The sequence below is a fragment of the Gymnoscopelus microlampas genome, assembly GCF_963454915.1.
Source record: "Gymnoscopelus microlampas genome assembly, chromosome: 11".
NCBI lineage: Eukaryota > Metazoa > Chordata > Actinopteri > Myctophiformes > Myctophidae > Gymnoscopelus > Gymnoscopelus microlampas.
The window spans coordinates 4244248-4266954 of NC_139948.1; the positions used below are offsets into that span (position 1 = coordinate 4244248).

The 22707-nt window shown below is 40.4% G+C and overlaps 1 protein-coding gene across 1 annotated transcript; it reads right to left on the reverse strand.

Annotated features, from left to right (window-relative positions):
* Positions 1-3673: 3673 nt before the first annotated feature.
* Positions 3674-21475, reverse strand: LOC311055626 (uncharacterized protein; the record flags this gene model as incomplete). Its single annotated transcript, XM_084071875.1, has 8 exons — positions 3674-4690; positions 5722-5825; positions 5968-6113; positions 6461-6634; positions 7046-7192; positions 11777-11936; positions 12259-12318; positions 21455-21475. The coding sequence occupies 8 exons, from the start codon at positions 21473-21475 to the stop codon at positions 4564-4566; spliced, it is 939 nt and encodes a 312-aa protein (XP_083928001.1). The 3' UTR covers positions 3674-4563.
* Positions 21476-22707: the final 1232 nt, after the last annotated feature.

Genomic DNA, 22707 nt, shown 5'->3' on the forward strand with positions numbered 1-22707 from the left:
TGCGTGTCTTTATTATTAATAGGTAAACCTCGACTATAGTCGACTACCAGTGGGTCAAATTTAGTGGTGGAAGAAGCACTCGTGGTAGCAATACCACAATATAGAAATACTCTGTTACAAGTAAAAGTGCTCAAAATGTTACTTGAGTTCAATCAAAGTAAAAGTACTAAAGTCTTGGTATCAAAATGTACTTAAAGTACCTAAAGTATAAGTACTAAAATGTTTGAAAATAGCTGATCTACAAGCTCACAACGACAACGCGTCGCAATGCGCATTGTGAGCTTGTAGATCGGCTATTTTCAAATAGACTATGTATAAAATAGGGCTAAAGTGGTTAATGTATGTTTTATAATGTAATAATTTATATCTGCAAAGTAACTAGTAACTAAATTAAATTATTGTAGTGGAGTAAAAGTACAATATTTTCCTCTGATCTGTGGTGGAGTAGAAGTTAAAGTATTGGAAATACTCCAGTAAAGTAAAAATACCTTAAACATGTTTTAATTGTGTTGCATCAAATTTCTATAGAGTGGACAGCTGACTGATAGATGTCAATGGGGGAGTGATTAGAGGAGTGGCTAGGTTGAATAAATTACCCATTGTTCACGCCCATTACCTGGAGCTGAGTGGTGCAATAGAAGTGGAAATTCTTTAGAAGGGATTATCTCAGTTTGGACTATTATAGATAACAAGATTCAAATGGTCACATCTTCTTCAAATATATTCCAATTTCAATGAATGATACATCATATGAAAGCTTATATTCTGTACTTTAACAATCTGTAATAAAATGAAAAATGACAAATGCCCCCTTGCTGCCTAAAGCACTGTACCCGCTCACATATTATATGTTGTTGAAGGCAGGCAGAAACATTATAAACATTATAAAATAGGCTAACTTGTAATGGCAACTGTAACTGCATATCCTGTATGTAAAATCTTTTTTTTAAAAGCGTATAAAACAGCGCAATCTGTAGCGTCACATTAAACTCTTCAGTGAAACATGGATAGCCTATGAACCACTGAAGCCTCTGTCTAATTACGTGACTGTCTCCATTGTCCAAAACACATGGATATCTCTTGACAAACCAATATTATTATTATTCATAATAATAATATTCACATTAGTAGCCTGAGCGTAAAGCGCCTCCTTCTATCATCACTGTCCGCGTCTCTGACAGCAGTCACAAAAAGTGAACACATCAATTTCATTCATACATGTGCTCAATCCTGCACAAAATATCTGATTTACAAGCCTAAAACAGTCGTTGCGTGACGCGCTCTATGCTTGTAGATCAGATCAGATCCCATCGCAACGTTAATTTCCATAGAAAGAAGAGGGGGGGAGGAAGTAGAAGAGTGGGGGGTTGGGGGGCCAGCGGGAAGGAGGTCAGACAAGAGAACAACAGAAGGCCAAACAAGTTATCTACATATTTACAAAGTACCTGAGATAAAGAAACAGATTAAGGTGCCTGAGCATAGCAGCAATGTATGTATACTGTGCATGATATACTTATGGACGTTGAGGTGCTTAGAAAAAAAAGAGCACAATAAAAAGACAAAAAAAAGTCAGTGCGTTATACATGGTATTAAGGTGCAAAAGAGGACATATAGACACTAATAACAAATAAAATACTAGAAAAAGTGCTCCTCGGAGCACAAGTCTCCGCCAGCAGACTTGTGTTGGGAATGTTGGGAATGTTCTAATTCTTATGTTCTAATTAGAACATGTTACTGTGTCATAGTAACATGACACAAGTGTCCTATCCGTGTCCTATCCGTCTGTTTTATCCAAACCTTAGTTGGATAAAACTGGTATCCCCACCCGGAGTTACTGTATAACTGTCCTATCCGTCCTGTCTGTATAAGTGTCCTATCCGTCCTGTCTGTATAAGTGTCCTATCCGTCCTGTCTGTATAAGTGTCCTATCCGTCCTGTCTATGTAAGTGTCCTATCCGTCCTGTCTGTGTAAGTGTCCTATCTGTCCTGTCTGTGTAAGTGTCCTATCCAATTGTTACAGTATCCGCCATTTCTCAGCCATTTCGTGATTATTCCTGTCTTACCTCACTTTGAAAGAGGCAAAGTCTCTTTCAAAGTGACACATGTATTTATAGCCCGTTATATGTCACTAGCCAATCAGATCACACTATTTCACCGTATTGTCAAGTGTCACGTGAGGCTCCACCAATGTTTGCTTGGCTGACGGAAAGTGAAAACAAACTCTCCTGGCGGAGACAATAAATGCTGACCCATAAAGATGAATGCCACTAATGTCATATTCATATTCTTGTCATCTGGACTTTACCAACCAAGTGTAGCCTAGTTATTAACAACAGCTTTAACAAAATATCTATAAGCCAGAGAAAGTCTCTTGTAAAAAAAAGCTTTGGCTTTGACGCTATCTTAGAATAGATGTATTTGGCAGTGCAGAAACATAATTGCCTTGACATTAACGAGCGTCAACGAGCATCAGCTGGATACAGACACACAGACCTCCCCTCTGCAGTGCTCTAAAGTGACTGCAGTCTGTCTCATTTCTCTCCAAAAGCACTTGATGGAATATGATTAAGGATTACTGTGATTATGGTAAACTCACATTTCATATCGCACAATCCATACTTGTAACTTTCAATAAGGTCCCCAAAAAAATTGCTCCAGGGGCCACAAGAAAGGTCCTCACGGGCCACATTTGGCCTGCGGGCCGCCAGTTGAATATCTATGGGCTACAGTATGTCATGAGGAAAACTTGAGAGAATATCAGTTCCCAATAGGACAGATTGAAAATAATTGTTATACTTGGCGTTTAGCCACTTAAACCCCAGCATCCCTATACTAGGGGGAACATTCACCAAAAATAGCCGATCTACAAGCTCACAAAGTGTGACACGTTGTGAGCTTGTAGAGCTGCTATATTTGGTAAAGAGACTTGGTGTACTGTAGACTGAAAAAGAATGCACCAAGTAAAGTTAAATATTACCTACACGTTTAGCTGTGTTGTTCATTCCACAATTGCATAAGTTATACTCGTTGAAAAGGTGACAAAGCAACGATAACAATTATATAAAATACAATACCAATTGGTATTATTGAAGGGGAGAATTAATCGACCGAAGTTAACTTTCCGTGTTGTGAGGAGTTTAGTTGTCTAGGCAGGGTGCCAGGGTGTGGGAAGGGATTTGTTTTTGTTTTCTGGGGAAGTGAGTGCTGCTGATCACAAGACAAGACCGTCATCTATATGACAGTCATGTGTCAGGGCTGCTGCTGCTCCCACATGGTCTTTGCTGTCTCGTCTCCTCATCTTCAGTTAGTTAGCTATTGTAAAAAGCTCCCCTCACAGCTGGTCACCCACCCAATCAATTGTTAATCAAAAGGAAATAAACACAACACAGATATATAGACTTAACATCTTGAAAACAACAGTTTGGATTGATGTGCCTTGATATGAGGAAGGATGTTGCTGCACGCCATGTGGAAGAAAGCCGGGTGGCGCAGCCTGGGTTAAGATCAGAGGTCATCAATATGTCCGTACACGGACACATGCTTCCGTGGTAAAGACTTGGTCTTGTCCGTGGCAAATTTTTGATTTACACACCATTATAATGTTCTTATTTTGATCACAAGACCCAGTTACTGAATGGTTCTCAAATGTTTTATTTTCAAGGACCCCCCGTAAACCCTTCAATTTTTCATTCTGGACATTCTGGCCCATGAGAATATACATTCAACATCCTTCAAATACTTAACAGAGTTTTAGCAGGTACTAGGTCAGCAGAATAATTGACTGGAATAATACAATTGTCAAGTAACATGAAAGTGCACTTCCACGGCATAGTTTACATGTTAATAAACAATAAGCATGAATGAATTACTAAAACATTTAACATTTAAAATAGAAAAAAACAACAACATAAAAAATATAAGTATAGCCTATGTTCCATAATAGAATAAAATAAAAAGTTAATGTAATTAAATATACACAGCCATAATTAGTGACCTGGGGGTTTGTCTGTCAGAAGGTTGCATTCAATGAACAGCATTTTCAAATATCGTTAGCCTCATAGCATCATTTTAATTGCCTAAGTCATATGCTGAAGGTTTTCAGGAAAGAAGAAATGAAAAAAATACTTAGGTAATTAGGCAAAAAAAAAAAAACATATTGAGAAAAAGTGCTTAAGTCAACACACTAATTTTGCCTAAGTCATGTTTATCTGCCTTTATTTGTTTCTGGCGAACTCTACATTCCTAACGCTGCTAATTCATCCTCCCATATTGCCTATAGGACATAGGCAATAAGGCACAATGAAGCAGCAGTGTTAGGAGAGTAGAGTTAGACGAAAATGTAAATTTGGACAAAACATTACTTAGGCAATGATGCTAACGATATGTGTTCCTCAGCTCCAAATTCATGGTGTAAAAATATTCTGTGTTTAAAGCTAAATTGATAACCACACTAAGCCATACTATTTGGTGGTTTGTATTAATATGATTATGGGTACAAAGAACTGTTTAAATTCCCAAAGCATTACATTAAGCTGCAGTTTCATCATGCAGTTAAGAGGAACATCATTTCTCACAGACCCAGTAGTTTTTTTCCTGTGAACATAACTCATTAGCCCATTGTCCTTCCCTGTGCCGGTATTCTGCACAGTTCCAGTCTTTAAAGTCAACAGGCTGCTCACTGGCCCAGTTTCTGCAGAGTAAATGTCATGTATTTTAACCACATCCACTCAGTCACTCACATACAGTACAGTACAATAGACCATATTCACACGGCGGCCATTTTGCAATTTAACATTGAAAGTGACTTCATTGACTTAAAGGAGAGATCCGGACATTATAAGTGTTATCTTTGATGCGTCGCTAATCACTTACCAACGTAGAAAGGGCCGTTGTGTTATTCCAGAGATTCCCCTGTCGTGCAGTCTGGAGACCCCCTCCGTTGGCATAATGGGAGGCGCGTGTAAAGCAGAAATTCGCCTAATATAACCGATGCAAAGTTATTTTTTTCTCTTCTCCTGCTCATAGTGGACTCTCATGATACTCAAACATGCACTGAATGTCGCAAACGAGCAACCGTTCGTTCAGAACGAGATGACGCTGTTTGCTTGTTTCTTATAGACGCCAGGTTCTATGGAAGAACGACAGGGGAATCTCTGGAATAACACAACAGCCCTTTCTACGTTGGCAAGTGATTAGCGACACATCAAAGATAACACTTATAATGTCCGGATCTCTCCTTTAATAGCAACATGGCCGCCGCGTGAATATGGTCTATTCCGTAAATAGACGTCTAGAAAACCCCCAAAGCCGTGCAAAGGAGCCGCGAATCCCCTCCATTGACTTTGTTAAGTTTTGGACCATGACGGAGGCGAGCAGTCTCAAGCGAACTGGAGCCGAACGAGTTGCCATGCCGAACGTTGCGACGTTCGTTTGAGCCTACTGAGCGCCGTCTGAGTTATATACCGATAGGCACTGAATCGTAAATCATGTTGTGGGGACTGCTCTGCTTCCGGGTTGCAATCCGTGTTATTTCACCGTGGGATTCGCGGCTCCTATGCACAGCTTTTGGGGTTTTCTAGTCGTCTATTTACGGAATTGTCAGTCCGTGTTCTTTCACTGTGTTGTGTGAGATCAGAGTGAAAATATCACTCAGTCACTCACATACAGTACAGTGACTTTGATAGCATTACAATAGAAAAAAAAACGTCTAAAATGTCTCACCGTGCTGTCAGCGTTGTTCCATCCAGCCAAGTCCATTTTCCGCCAGTATTTTTCAGCCCAATCCATGATTCTTCACCCACATCGTACAATCCCCTGATATATTCCTGAAGATTTGTCCATGATGATTGAACCACAATTAGTTTATTCTAATATATTCAGGTTTTAATTATACTAATAGAATTACATTACACTAGTCTATGTGGATGATGGACACCTGGGCACACACACAGTGACAGATGGACTAACCTGTTCTCCTTTACTGTTGATGATCACCAGATCTGCCCCTGCAGTCTTCACACATTGTGCTCGACTCTCCTCCCAAGTTTTCTTTTCAGTAGATCTGTAATAACAGCTGCATCCAAACGCCTGCCATCCACTGGGACACGACTTGACTGAACATCAAACAGGAGTTTTAGTGATGGATTTACTGATAATCAAGACTAAGGAATATGTTAGAATTAATTGCCTCCCTGTGTCTCAACATGACATAACAGGAGTACAAAACAAGCTGTCCTTTATCTTGCACTGACACTAAGACAGAGACACGGTGGACAGTGTTGATTGGACCCATTACCAAGGTGTCAGACATTTTGACATACAGTATTAGTAGACATTGAGCGATATAATAGTAAGACATTTCTTGTATGTCTACTACAATTTTAAAAACTAAAAGAAACATATTTGTTTTTTACATTATGGTGTAAGATGACCTTCAAAAAAGGTTTGTAACCTCTCTCACCTGCTGTCTCTGTCTTAAACTGGTTTAATTCCCTTTCTAACTGGGTTATCTTCAGGGCCAGGTTGTCATGTCTGGTCTGCCAGTGGTTCCGCTCGAGGGTCATGTTGTCATATCTGGTCTGGAAATGATTTCTCTCGTGGGTCAGGTTGGACAGTAACTCTTTGGCTGAATTATCTACAAAGGACCAACAGGTGACGATAAGCACAGATGTTGTTACTGTTCATGATGAGGTCAAGCATCTGTGCTGAAAAGGAGCTTTGAAAAGAAGAAACCTCAACCTTCCTGATCAGGTGTGTATTTATGTGAATAGGTCTCAACATGTGGAATAAAGTACTAGTGAACCCACATATTATCAAAAGTGAAGCAAGTGTCGTTTTATTGTTGTAAATGTATTAGGGCTGCAATTATTTATTATTCTCTTTGCGAGTATTCTATTGATTACTTATTTGATTAATCGACTAATAGAGAAGCGTGTTTTTTAAATATTCTAAATATATATTTTTATATATATATTTATATATATAAAAATATATATATATTTATATATATAAAGGCATTTATTAACCACTGAAGCGTTATACTCACAGTCCATGACCATGTCTACGGTTCTGGTTACAAATATAGCAAACAGCAGCGTAAGAATCACTGCACACGCTCTGACGATGTTCATCTGGATGGTGAGTTCTCTCTGGAGGTTGAGTTCTCTCTGGACGTTGAGTTCTCTCTGGACAGCTGGAAGAGAGTAATTAGTACAATAGAGTTCATCGTTAATATGATCAGCTTCAATGTTTCATTGAAATAAAATCATAAGATCAAGTTTGTCAGATTGTATGATGTACATATAGAAAATAGTGTTAAGATGTGTTTTCTTTTTTTTTTATAGTATATTAACCCATTAAGACCGGGAACGCATCTGTGTCATTTTTGATTTCTTTGGCTATTCAAAAATAGCAGATCTACAAGCTCATAGCGCAGGACCGAGTGCCGCGCTATAAGCTTGTAGATCTGCTATTTTTGAAAAATCATGAAAATGTGTGCAAATATATATATTTTTAAAGCAAACATTTTTTACTCAAACCTTTGCTTCTGGGGGGGTCCACGGAACAAAATATTTTGAGATTTGAGGTTTGCGGCCAAAATCATTTTGGGGGTCCTTGACACTCACTGATATAGAAACATGTTTTTTTCCAATTTTTTTTAACAGGATTTAGAAGACATTTGTAGAATCCCCCAGAAGCAAAGATTTGAGCTACAAATGTCAGCTTAAAATAATTAATATATATATATATATATATATATATATATATATATATATACTAGACTCTCGGGGGGCTACGCCCCCCTCAACCCCAGCCGCGCACAGGGCCCAGCGTGGGCGCGTGTATATTGGGGTACCCAAATCGTCGGAGTAAAATTTGCAAAAGTAAAATAAATAAATAAATAAATAGAAGAAATTATATTTTTTTATGTTGCGGGGGTCCGCGGACCCCCTGTGGAGTGTCGGGATGCGCGGGGACCCCCGTGGAAGATGACGGACCCCTTCGGTGGTGTTTTTTTTTTTCATGAAGGTGGTTGCTTGTTCCTGGCACTTGTTTTTAGAAAACCTGGCATGCCAACCTGGCATCCCAATGGCGGCGGCGTGTTGTTTTGCCTCGGTGGTGCGCACGGTAAACGGTACGAAGCTGTTTCCCCTTCCGTTTTGTCCGAAATGTGGTGAGTAGAATTAATTATGTTGCGACGTGGAAACTGTGTCGTGAGCAATGAGAGGTGCCCTACGCCACCCGTAAAATCGTCGCGTCCGGCGTGGCTACTGTGTTGGCGAGATGTGGTGTGTCGGCGTTGTGTTTACTCGATTACAGAGCTGTGGCTATGGCGTCAGCGCGCGCGGAAGTGACTTGCCGTATATATATATTCAAAGATTTGCACAAACTTTCCATGATTTAAAAAAAACAAGATAGCAGATATACAAGCTCATAGCGCGGCACTCGGTGCCGCGCTATGAGCTTGTATATCTGCTATTTTTGAATAGCCAAATACATCTAAAATGACACGGATGCGATCCTGGAATGTATGGGTTAAGCAAGACAGCGTAACCCCTAACTGCTCCTTCCTCCACAGGCTGCTCTGTGGGCAGACCTCAGCTGGGTGAAGCTGAAAACTGACGTGCCCCCACCGGATGAAAACGGTCCAAAATAAATAAATAATAATATTCTTCTCAGATTCAAAAATGTTTGTAGAATTCTGTGTATTGACCGTGCAGCTAAAGAGCAGACGACACAGAGTGGTATAGCTTAATTCCTTATACTTCAGACTTCCAACAAAGCAGACAGTATATGGTTTAAATAATTGTGTATTGTCAGCTGTAGCCTACAATACATTATATCCTACATCAACCCATATAATACAGTAACCAACTAGAAAAAGTGCTCCTCGGTGGCGCTATAATAGGCCAATGTGAAAAGGGTGCCATTTATTCTTAGGTTTCACGGCAATCAGACACTGTATTCAGGATTTGAGGCATTTTGTTCCAAAAATGTGTTTTGCTAAATTAGACCTGCTGGTGGCGCTATAACAGGCCAATGTGAAAAGGGTGGCATTTCTTCCTCTGCCTTGTGGGAATGTGCGTGTGAAATTTCACGGAAATCGCAAGCTGCGTGCATAGTTTGAGGCTTTTTGTTCAAAACGGACCACCAAACTTTGGAAGCCAACCGTAGGCAATGAGGATGGAATATGGGAAATCGGACAGATCCGTGTTGATCACATGACTATAGAGGTACTGTGTACCGATTTGCATGACGTTTGGATAAAATCTGTAGGAGTAACGTTAAAACATTTTTATTTTTTTGCACAAATCGACCTCCTGGTGGCGCTATAAGGACAGAGGTTCTGAATTGGCATCCAGGGAGTGTGTGTGCACAGTTTCTGAGCGACCGGGCCAACGGTGCCGGAGATTAGCTGCTAACACACAGACAGGACGGACACACACACACACGGACACACACACGGACGGACGGACGGAGGGTAAAACATACTCTCTCGCCATGCCTTCGGCCTGGCGTAGACAATAATAAGTGCAAATTGATGGTTCTGATATTCCATCCATTCCTTTAGATCAGTAGTTCTCAAACTTTTCCATGCCAAGGACCCCCAAATTAATATGTATTTGGCCACGGACCCCCATATGAAAATGTTTTGTGCCAGGGACCCACAGAAGAGAAGATTTGTGTTAAAAAAATACTAAATTATTCAAAATCTTTCAAACACGTTCAAGATTCTTTTTTAAATGTTCAAAAATAGCTAATGTACAAGCTTGCAGCACGCTGTGAACTTGTGTATCTGCTATTTTCCAACGTATAAATGGATAAAGTGGTTAAAATGACTGCGATGCTGTATTACCACATTTTGCTGGGGACTCCCTGGAACCCCCTCAAGGACCCCTGGGGGTCCCCGGACCCCACTTTGAGAACAAATGCTTTCGATTTTGGGACAATTTAAAACAGCTAAATAATTAACCCTATCAATCTTTCCTATAAAATCCATAAACATTTAGCCCAGGGGTCTTGAACCTTTTTCAGGCCAAGGACCCCTTAGCTGATGAGATGGAGAAGCAGGGACTCCTAATACTTTATATGAAATAGTTTTCCATATCAAAACGCAAAAACAATAAAGTCTGCACACTGGATCCAGCTCCAAAGTTTGAAATGTATGGGTTCCTTTAGTTTACACTGTTGGACGTGACCACATTAAAATAGCCTTGGTCCATCATATATTATTTGAACCCATTAAAACCGGGAATGCATCTGTGTAACCACTTAAATCACTTATTTTATACTTTGGCTATTCAAAAATAGCAGATATACAAGCTCATAGCGTGGCACTCAGTGCAGAAGGATCTGCTATTTTCGAAAAATCGTGAACATTTATGCAAATCTTTGAATATATATCTAGGCCTATATATCTATTTTATTTTTTGAAGAAAACATTTTTAACTCAAATCTTTGCTTGTGAGATGGGGAGGGGGGGGGATTAGAAAAAAAAATGGGTGTAATTTTGGGGGTCCTTGACATGAAAGCACATGAGAACGACTGATATAACAACATAGGTTTTAGCCTTCCAGTCTGTCATACTGAAAGGCATAATGTATCGTGGCCTTGCATAGACCCGATAAGTCTGTTCAGCTCATAAAAACTGTTTAGTGACCCAGACATTGTCACTGAAATAGTCAGGCAGCTCTGCAGTTTTGGAGAAATACAAACCCCTGAATAGACATAATGCATAACTCCAACACACATGACAACAATGTGAAAGCCATCGAGCCACAGAATGGTAAAGTTGAGCAGTGTGTTCTCCCACAGAGGGTAGAGAAAACAGATGGATTTGCAAAGCACCGTTCTTGACTAAATTGACAGCTTTCACAACATCCACAACATCTGACAATCCGAGCACTTATTTCTTTGACGAGTGACTCTCTGTGTAGCGTGCCATGCAGTGCGTCTATCACTAGTGGAGTCAGGCATTTGCACACGTAGGAAACAACCAATGCCCACGCACCTACCCGATTCCATTCATCGGAGAAATCGCCAATTTTTATGCCTACATAATTCTTCTCATTTAAATATCTCTCTTGTCGAACCATATTTGCTCTCATTCAGTGCAAAGGTTAGATTAGGTTGTTGTGTTTTCCACTCTGACAAGTCTGATTTTAGCAAGAAACAAGGGACCTGGTGTGCTCAACTCAGAAGTCTTTATGATGGGAGCTGACACAAAAAGAACAAAAATAGCGAATGAGTCGTCAGTACTCACGAGTACATAACACAGAGCAGCAGAGACATGAGGGTCTTTTAGGATTTAACATTTAAGTCATGTCATGCTCACAAGTGTGAACGGTAGGTTCAGTTTACAGGCTTTTTAATCGGTTAACTGTCAACATTCTTAGGCCTTATCTATTGATCATATTTTTGAGTAATATTTAAAAAAGATTTACACTTTTGCTTGACTTGCTGTACTAGTGGGTCTGTGGTCCCTTATTTCTCCCCATTGAAGGTGGCAACGCAACACAATATCTTGTATGAAAAATTCAGGACGTTTTTTCCTAATTTGTTTTTTTTACATGCCAGAGTGGCTGGACAGTCTCTGTAATTTAGGACCCAAAGAGGGTAAATTGAAAATGTATTTTATATACATTTTTATATTAATTAATATAAATTAATTAATATAAATAAATGTCACATCATGAAATGAGAGGAGATGGTCATTTGACAAGCTGCTGTAGTAATGATGTACAGTACATTGTACTGTAAGAGTGTTACTGTGTACCTTGATCCTGTGAGCCAGAGCCGTGGTCTCTCAGACTGTCTGCTCCTTCATTCTCCACGTTCTCCTCCTCTCCTCTCTCCTCCTGCCTCTCCCTCCTGACTCCTCCACCAGACCTCACACGTGTTGATGTGCCAGGCTTGTCAGAAGTATCTGCAGACATCTTAATGAACGACACAAACAAAGTGACTCAAGTTAATTAACCATGTGAACCCTATAACGTCCCTGTTCTGGTTCCTGACATAATATAGGCAAACATTTGGCGAAAATAGCAGATCTACAAGCTCACATCATATTGCAATGCAAAACGTTGTGAGCTTGTAGATTGGTTATTTACGCTCTTTGATGTACAACGAAGTATAGCATTGAAGTGGTTAGTAAAAGCATATGTTAATAATGTGCATATCAATATTATGCATTAAGTGATTAAAACGTAATGTATTTATAAATATTTAAACATTATTTTTAAATGTTATCTTACTCACTTTGTCCGATATCTCTGTTGTCCTACATTGGGCTTCACTGTTGCAGAAAGGTCGCTGACACTGTCAAACCAAAGCACGTAGTTTTAGACATACTTGCGTGCACACAGACCACACGCACACACAGTGCAGAAATAACAATAGACCCTTAACCACAGAAGGTACAGGCAAGCGTGGTGATGACGTGACAAACAGAGTTGTGGCTTTCAGATGTGAAATGCTGGGAGTGGAAACTCAACTGCTGTAGATGAACCCTCAAACAACCAATAAAGTCATTCTCAAAGAGATAAAAGGAAAAATATAAGTTAAATGTACATACATGGGCAACTGGTGGCCAACTGGGGGCAACTGGCGGCCCGGGGGCCACATGCGGCCCCCACCTTCACTGACCCAAACATGACCCGCTTTAATTACTTCAGTCTATATTAGTAGCTTAGTATTAAAAGATATTCTATTGTCTCTTTTACGTCCAATGTATTTGTATCTAAGTTCATAAAGTTAACATAAGTATAACTAAATGCATTTGAATGAATAAATAAAAATGTTACTTTTCAGGATTCCAATTAGAAAATATCCCAAAAAAAACCATTCAGGATTCCAATTAAAAAATAGCAAAAGAACACGTCGCACTGCGACGCATTTTGAGCTTTAGTGAGCATATGTCACTTCATCATTGAAGATAAAATTCCATACAATGGTACATTCATTGTGTAGCACTGATCTGCACAGAGAATTTTAAGAGTACATGTTAAAGACTGTCACGAAGCTAGCTAACATAAGAACACATTCAACATCAATGGATGTATCAGTGTGTGACAAAAATAATGCTGAACATTTTGAAAAGCCTCTCAACAGAATTTGCTGTTAGTAGCAAGCTCACGCTGTTGAGCGTGACATGCATGAGATAGAGGTTTTTTCCATGACCTCAAAGCTCTTACACCCACACAAGGCTGAAATACTGAGAATCTGCTGCTGTGCTTTGTTAAAAGTGTTGCATCATACTCTGAAGACCTTTGAGTTAAACCGGGCAGTTTCCTTGTTTCTTGGTAAATCAAAGACGCGCGCGCACACACACACACACACACACACACACACACACACACACACACACACACACACACACACACACACACACACACACACACACACACACACACACACACACACACACACACACACACACACACACACACACACACACACACACACACAGCACAATACTGGGGGATAGAGACAGAGACAGGAAACAAGAGAAAACCACAACAACACTATAGCTGTAACAATGTGCTCATAGATCATCACTACCATATTGGGGGGGGGGGTTATCTAACAGCATTTGCATTTTTGTCAAAAGACAAAAAAATATGTTAAAATACAAAAACAAGCAGGGCTGTCTTGCGTGCTTTGGAGTCTTTTAAAAGCTGATTTAGGAATAAATGTGTCCCGTGTTAAAGGTTTGTGCAGGTCATTCTATAGTCTCTGGCTGCAGTAGAATGAAATGATGACACACTGAATGCAGTGTTTGTTCATGGAACCTTCAGCAGAATATGGTGAGCAGAACGTGTGTTCTACACAGCAGCAAACGACACACATAAGGTGGGACAAACCAAGAAGAGTCCTGTATATGAGCATGAAGCAATGAATGTGTATAAGATGCAGGGGCGTCACGGCCATTCACTGTGCGTACGACGCGACACCCTCACTCTCACAGATCTGTGATTTCATATATATGTTTTGATAATAAATCGGAAAAATCAGGCAAAAATAAGAATTAAATAACCTAACCCTAACCCTAACACCGAAATAAAGTAACCAAAACACGAAAAAAATCCGCCCAAAAAACGTAACATTTTGAAAATACAGAATGTGTTTACATTTGACAGTTACAAATGTTTTTCACGTTTTTCCAAAATAGCCAATGTGTAAAGTAAGGGGTATAGTCCACCGAAAGTCCATCCCCCCCACCTTCTGAGAGCCTGTGACGTCCCTGCTAAGATGGACAGTTTACAGAGGAATATAGAGTGCCGTGGTGCGTTCTAAAGGGAGCGTTTGTAGCAAAATCTGTAATCAAACACATAGGAAGGCTGGTCATTTGCAATGTTTGGGTTAATGCTGTAATGACCTTTGTAGTTGTTACAGCTAGACATTTTCAGGCAACAAAATCCCTGAGTGAGTGACAATTGGTGGTAGTTTTGTGATATGGAGAATGGAATACTCACAGTGCACGGCCAGGCCTAATGATCACAACATCACAGCCTTCCCAGACACAGAGCAACAACTCTGAGAGGCCTTCACACTGTTTTAGACGCTCTGCTGCAAACCGAAGTACAGCTACTAACTAGGTGTGCAGCAACTGAGAGATAAAAAAAAAACAACAAGACCATAAAATTAGAGTTTTACACATCAAAGGAATGATACCGAACTGGCCAAGTTATTACTTGCTAAGTTTAGTGCGTTTAGGAATCCTGAATCAACTTTTACAGCTGCATAATGCCTTGTTTTTGTACACCTCTTTTTCCATTTTGATAATTCACATGAACACACACACACGCACGCACGCACGCACGCACGCTCACGCACAGTATCTGGGGGGAGAGAGACGGGCAAGAACAGGAAACAAGAAAAAACAACAACAGCTCTAACAATGTACAATTATGTCTGTCTTAACACATCAAGCTCATACAGTACTGCTCATGAATCATTACATCTATATTAGTGAAACAATACTGGAAGATTGATGATGTAGCTTGTGATCTATCATTCTTTCTTTCTTTATCTAACAGCATTTACATTGTTTTTTAAAGTCAAACCACAAATAAAAACAAGCAGGCTAGGGCTAACTGTCTGAGGGACAGCAACATTTCTCAGAGAGGAGGTCTTTAAAAGCTAATTCTGTCCAGTTGTAAAGGTTTTTGCGGGTCGCTCCAGTCTCTAGCTGAAGCAGGCTGGAATGATGACTCACTGAATGAAGAATGTTTTTGCGGTGTACACAGCAGACGAGGTATGCAACAGATGACACACATAAAGTGGGGCAAACTGAGAAGAGTCTTGTATGTGAACATGAAGCAATTAATGTGTCTAAGACGACGAGTTTACAGAGGAGTATCACGTTTCTGCAGTGAGCCCTTGCATGCCGATCTGTAAATGACATCCCTATAATCAAACAAGATGGTTATTTGCACAAGAGTTATTTTAGCAGATGAACTGAAAGTTGAGTGCATTCTGTAAAGAAATCCAATTTTCTTACTGTAACCTCAACCTGTCAATATGGTGAGAGGACAGAGTGCTGTCTAGCCAGATACCCAAATACTTGTACCTGTAATACCTTACTGACTTATTGTAACCAATGTGAAAACATGAGCATACAGTTTTAACACCACTTTCATCACTGCACTTTGCAGATGCAAAGCAATAACACACAAAAAGTACTCAATACAAAATGACAACTATTTAAAAAAAAAATAGATATCAATGTTTGGGTTAATGCTGTGGTGACCTTTGAAGTTGCTACAGCTAGAAAGTGTCAGGCAGCAAAATCCCTGAGTGAGTGATGTGTTAGTTTAGTGACATTGATACTCAGAGTGCACGGCCAGGCCTATGATCACAACCAGCAGCATTTAGACACATCCTCAGACACAGAGCAACAACTCTGAGAGGCTTTCGCACTGTTTTAGAGCGCTGTCCTGCAACTGAAAGTACAGTTACTACTGTATATGTGCACAGAGAGATACACAAAACGAGACTGTAACGTTTGACTTTTTCACATCAAGGAATTATACTGAACTGACCTAAATATACACTTAATGAATTAATTCGGACTGATATTTTCTTGTGTAACAGGAAGGAAAGCCTTGTTGCCTTTGAACAATAAAATGATTCCACACACACACACACACACACACACACACACACACACACACACACGCACACACACACGCACACACACACGCACACACACACGCACACTCACACGCACACAGTTCGGTGCTTCTCCAACTACAACCAAGTAGGTCTATATGCCACCCAACTTATATAATAATGATATAGTAGCCAATATAAATGTGAAAGGTGAGTCACTATGACGCCTCGTCTTTCTAATGAATTAACAGGTGCCTCATCATTGTCTTGGGTCATCAGCTATTGTTGAGTTTGAGTTTTGAGTTTTATTTATTAGCACATAAAGAGTTAAAAACAGACACATTTAGTGTCTGCAAATAAACAAGACGAAAAAGCATCAGTGTTTGGATTCCAGGGCCGCGGCCTCTGACCCTTTTGCAGCGTTATTTGAAAGCACGCCACAGCCCCCCACCACAGGAAGCACTAAGTAGATCATCGGTTGCCACCCCTCCTCTACACACAGCCAGGCAACAAGTACAAGGTCCTCCCTCACCCCTGACATTTACAACCAACCAAGTGAGGAGACAACTCTCCAGGATTGTCATGAACAAGGCCACGGATCTGCACAACACCGATCCCAGGGTCACAGGGTGGCTCAAGTATGTGTGCTCGGTAGCTAGCAGCACCATTCTAGCACCAGTTCAACCTCTCCCTGAGGCTGAAGGGAGGTGGAAGCTATACTGATCAAACCATCCCACGATCATACACTCATCATAGAGGTTATGATAAGTGTCATGATGGAAATTCACCACTGCACACTGCCCATGTGTGAGATTTATAAAGTATTGAATACACAACAACTTTTTGTCTATTTTAGTTTAGACGTTTGCAACCATCTGGAACACTGTCTAAAGTCTAAAGTTATACAGAGCGTTTATGCATGTTGTTGTGGTTTTCACTTCCTGATCGAGCAGTGATACTGGGCTGCCTTTGCTAGATGGAAACAGGATACTCGTCTCTGTGCTTAAATGTGGCCTCTTAGAATTAACCCCTGACACATCAAGCACATACTGCTCATAGTCATCATCGCCTTCTTTACGTAACTGAAACAACACTGGTTGATGTTAGCTTGTAATGTTGACAGCAGCATTTACAGTTCTTTTCTTTTGTTAATCTAACAGCATTAAATGTTAGTGACGTGAAGTATTCTATAAATCTGTTGCTAAATTAGATAAACCAATCATTTAAGGATCACCATGGCAATCAGATTGAGCAGGGTGTGTCAAGCATAGACCTTGTAAATACACACACATACAGTGTTGTCTGTGTGTTGTGACTGTGTACGCACACATGCATGCACACACATAATTATTGAATGCTTGCACACATTCAGTATATACACACATCTGATCTGCATCATTTGAATGCTTTATATCAAGTGCCTCAGACAAATCTACATAAACGACATTATAGTTCCCATTTTCTGGAAGGGCTGGAAGAGCTTGAATCGTGTGATTATTTAGTTGGCACAATTCCAGGAATAACATATTCTTACTCCCAACTCATCAAATACTTTCCAAAACCACCGTTACTCTCTCTACATCTTTACTTGGCTGGAAGCGGTGCCCCAACCCGAGATGCTATAGCAGCCACTCCTGCCTGTGTCGGTCTATGGGGGAAAGTTGCCGGTTTCCTCATGCAGTTCAGCCCAATGAACAGAGGAACTGTCTTCAGCCAATCAAACTGTTACATTTGCAACTGAACTGCCTGAACAGAGCTTTTCAGGAAGTGAGCTATAGTGCATTTGAGGCCAAGTTCTCCCTCAGTGCCGTTTAGTTTAGTTCAGTGGATGTAATATATGATCTCATAGGCATTCTGTCACAGAGCCATACCTGCACGGCACGCCCTGCAGGCAGGAACACACAAAACAACACGTTTGGGTAACAAGTGGAACTTGCAACTACTACTAGGCTACTAATAAACATTTTGAATGAATTGACTCAATATACATAATTATATTATACTACATGGGTGTTTAAATGTGATGCTGTGGTTGTTTGTATATCGTAGCACTAAGGGCGTGTAGATGATGTAGTGGAATTTCTACAGAAGTGGATTGCGTCACCGCTGGGCCAGCGTCAAAATACACCAGTGAGAGGGCATTGGTGACGCCTGGTCATGTGACCAAGCTGCCATATTTGATGAGTTCCAAGTGAGAATGTGTTGCCAGTGACATGGGGACCCTAGTGGTCAGACTTTGTACTCACAGTACATTAACAATGGGCCCCTGGTTGGTAGTAAAGGTCTCCTGGTCACTGTCTGGCCCCATCTGACACTGACTGTAAATACAGGCCTAAGGAAAAACAAAACACTTGTTTAGAACCGTGAAGAATATAAAATACAATACAGGCTATGAATGTTTCTCAAACTCTCTAAAAACAATGATTTTATTCTACATAACGTGTCCTGATGTGACCTTTGCATTGATGTGTGCACTGAGCTGAGAGCAGCACCTCCATCTGTTTCCTGTTTGAGAGGAAAGAGGGAAATGGATAAACTGACATCCATGTGCCACAAGTTAACGCAGTGTGTTGAGGATGTTGTGTTGTGTTGTGTTATTATCCTCTCTCAACACACTGCTGTTGTGGAGCATGGATAAATACTGGTCTGTACACTGTGTGCTTGAGACACAGCTTCACATTTTATCAACACTCACACAAACACTAATGCTTCAAATTACACTCATAAGTGTGTAGCCTAAACCATTGCAATTTGTATCTAATAAAACATGAAATGACTTAAATATATTCATTAGTTTTTCTAACAATGAATGTGATCCCCTTTTTAATGTGCCCCAGTGATCAAGCCTATGTTGTGTGAATTAGCACATAACATAAGATTGTTGTGTTGTGACAGTAAAACAATCTGTTCTGTCTGTTCTGAATAATCACTGTAAATGATCCTGTACATATTATAACCAATGTAAAACATCATTGAAGAGTTCAAACACAACTTGGAACCCACACAAAGTAATTCCATCAAATGTTGCACATGTAACAAAATAACTCACAGAAAAGTGTTTCTGCCTTAAAAAGACAAAAACATTTAAAAAGATTAAAACATTTCAACAAAAAAAGATATACGTAATAATAATAATTTCCAAACCATCTACAAATATTATTTTGTAATTTAAATGTCACAGCAGGTGCATCAAAGTCCAACATTACATAAAGCACCAAATATTAAAATATTTTAAGGCAGGGGTCTTGAACGTTTTTCAGGCCAAGGACCCCTTAGCTTATGAAGCAGGGACCCCCAATACATATAGGATTCATGTTAAATGTGTGTTTTCAGACATTTAACCACTTAAACCCTCAATACTGTAAACTTGACCTTTGGCTAAGTACTTGGTCTGCTCTTTTTCCCCTCTAAACCAAACCTCTTCAGCGAAAATAGCCGATCTACAAGCTCACAACGCATTGTAGATCTGCTATTTTCGTCTATTTTCCCCCCAGAATAGGGATGCGAGGGTTCAAGTGGTTGATGTAAAATTACAAAAATAAAGACCCTATCAAGCAAATAGCTGAAAACCATTAAATCATCTCTAATAGTTACCGAGAAATATCCACTTGAAGCATGTTAGCATTTTGTTGCAATGCTAGTGGAAATGAATGGGTTCAGCTAGCCAGTAGATAATGTCAGGTTGTCTGCTGTGTCAGTCATTCTGTAGTTATTTAAAGTTGGGATGTATGTGGCAGCCCGGTATGGTCTAGGTCAGTGGTTCACAAACTGGGGGTCGGAACCAAATTATTTTTCATTTCTTTATAATTTACAAGTTATAGTTTAACACATTAAAACCGGGAAAGCATCTGTGTGTTATTTTAGATTTTAGCGTTGGCTATTAAAACAGATCTACAAGCTTGCAGCGCGGCACAAAGCGACCGACTGTACATCTGCTATTCTTAAAAAATCTTGAAAGTGTTTTAACACAAATTCTCTTTTGGGGGTCCCTGGCACAAAATATTTTTCAGTCGGGGTGTCTGCGGCCAAATATATATAATTTTTGGGGGTCCTTGACTTGAAAAAGTTTGAGAACAGATTTAGAAGATAATATTTATAGAATCTGCTTCAGGTCTTATGGGTTAAGGACTTTTAAGACCTTTTTAACCAAATTGGCCAAATTGTCAAATATTACGTAAGAAAGAGGCAAACATTGTGAAAATATCTATCTGTGAAACCGAGTCAAACTCAAATGAATGCCTCAACTCGTACAATTCCAAGTGCTTGTCAGGTCTAGGGACCATCTGTGAGCGGGGGAGGCAGGGTGTCTGCAGCAGATCGGGTGATGATGTCACAGGGTCAGGTTATACTGTATATACTATTTATTGTGTGTTCTAGCCGTGTCTGTCTGTTGTACTGAGGCTGAGGTTCTGGATCAGAGCGCAGTAGTAAAGAGCTTTGGCATCTTATTTAACCTGCGCACTGACACAGTGACCACTGAAAGGTCTTTAAGTCCACAGCAATGTGGTGTGGATGGACTGAAGAGCTGAAGACCGTGCGCCCGTTACCTCTGCTATCTGAAGAGTTAGTAGAGCCTATACCAGGTCCAGCAGGCTTCACTGCGCCCTCTCCTGGTCCAGAAGGGGTACCGCAGCATACTACATACTGGTACGTATGCAAGGGAGTAGGCCTATACACCAAGATGTGATGGTCAGATGTGACTGTCACACCCCATTTAAGGAGATGGCATCTGCTTCTCTGGTTACCATGGTGATGGTTCCCTTTCACGATTCCTATAGGGGGTTCCACATGGACCCTTACAGGTCTGTAACTCTGAGAGTGTACAAATGGAACCAAATGGACCCTTACAGGTCTGTAACTCTGAGAGTGTACAAATGGAACCAAATGGACCCTTACAGGTCTGTAACTCTGAGAGGGTACAAATGGAACCAAATGGACCCGTAAGGGTCCATTTGGTTCCATTTGTACCCCCTCAGAGTTATGGTGGTCCTTAATTATTTTTCGGTTCTAAATGTGATGGAACCGATTCCGGTTCCTCAATGTTGGATCCGGTTCCGGATCCCAACCCTAGTGATGACCAACTCTCTCCAAAGAAAAGACGTCTCTGTACGGTTTTGTACCAATGTACCAATTCACCGACACCGTGTGTGTGTGTGTGTGTGTGTGTGTGTGTGTGTGTGTGTGTGTGTGTGTGTGTGTGTGTGTGTGTGTGTGTGTGTGTGTGTGTGTGTGTGTGTGTGTGTGTGTGTGTGTGTGTGTGTTCATGACAGTGGTGTGTGTGTGTGTGTGTGTGTGTGTGTGTGTGTGTGTGTGTGTGTGTGTGTGTGTGTGTGTGTCTCACCTGCTGAGTGTGTGTGTTCATGACAGCCGTGTGTGTGTGTGTGTGTGTGTGTGTGTGTGTGTGTGTGTGTGTGTGTGTGTGTGTGTGTGTGTGTGTGTGTGTGTGTGTGTGTGTGTGTGTGTGTGTGTGTAGAGAGCTGTGCAGATGTCAGCAGACGGTTGATGACATGAAGACAAGATGGAAGGATGGGACCTGAACACATGGAAGAACAACATGAGAGAGAGAGAGACAGAGGGATTCAAACCTGTGACGTTACCATGAGTTGTTGTGTGTCTACATGGTACGCTCACTAGATAAGCCACCAGGACACGGTCACAAACTCAAAGGAGAAGTGAACATGGGAAGTGATTTGAATGGTTGTAAACGAAACCTGGTTTCATTACAATCTCAATCTCAGATTGCCCTACTCATTGCCCTAGCCTTGACGATCTTGCAGGCATATGCAAAGGTTCAAATGTAATTTTGATTTTAACCTTTAGATGTCAGGATTTTGACCTGGCATCCTATAGTTTGTATAGTTTCAATGTACAGATTTTTTTATTTTATATTATGCTGTTTAGACTGATGGTAGGGTTCTTGGTTTACCTATGATCCTAGATTACTATTTCATGCATTTGATGTATTACCTCGTGTTTACCTTGCTTACTGTAAATTGCTATGGATTAAGAGCTTCTGCAAATTGCCTAATTTGTATTGTATTGAAGAATTATCATTAACACCTCTAACGGACTGTGGAAACCGGTTTATTTTGCTCTCAACAGTAACAACTTGTATCTAACTGCCATCGAGTGGTCACATGTGAATGAGTAATAATTGTGTTGCCTGAATTCAAGCAACTTTATCAGTGGTATAGTTTAAAATGGCTGCCATCCAGTGCAATGAGTGCATCCAAGAATAACTGTAAACACCTGGTCTAGACATTTTGGGTTTGTTGGTCAAAGTCCAGTGGTACAAAATGTGCCTTCTTATTCCAAGGCAGGACGTGTGCGTTGAGTTCCAGCAATAAAGAGCAGAGTCAAACGCAGGTTACTGATGTGCTGTTCAATTTGACACCTGCAGGGCCTGCAGGTTTATGCAAGGTTTGAGACGGCTTAGGGTAGAATGAAAAGATCATTTGGTTGGAGTTCGCATGGGGATCTGCATCAATCTTTCAGGGTGTATTTCTCAATAATGACCAGCTCACTATTCATTATTCCTTCTGGGTTGTATTTATATGCTTTTAATACTTGTACGTACTGTCATACAATTTGAGA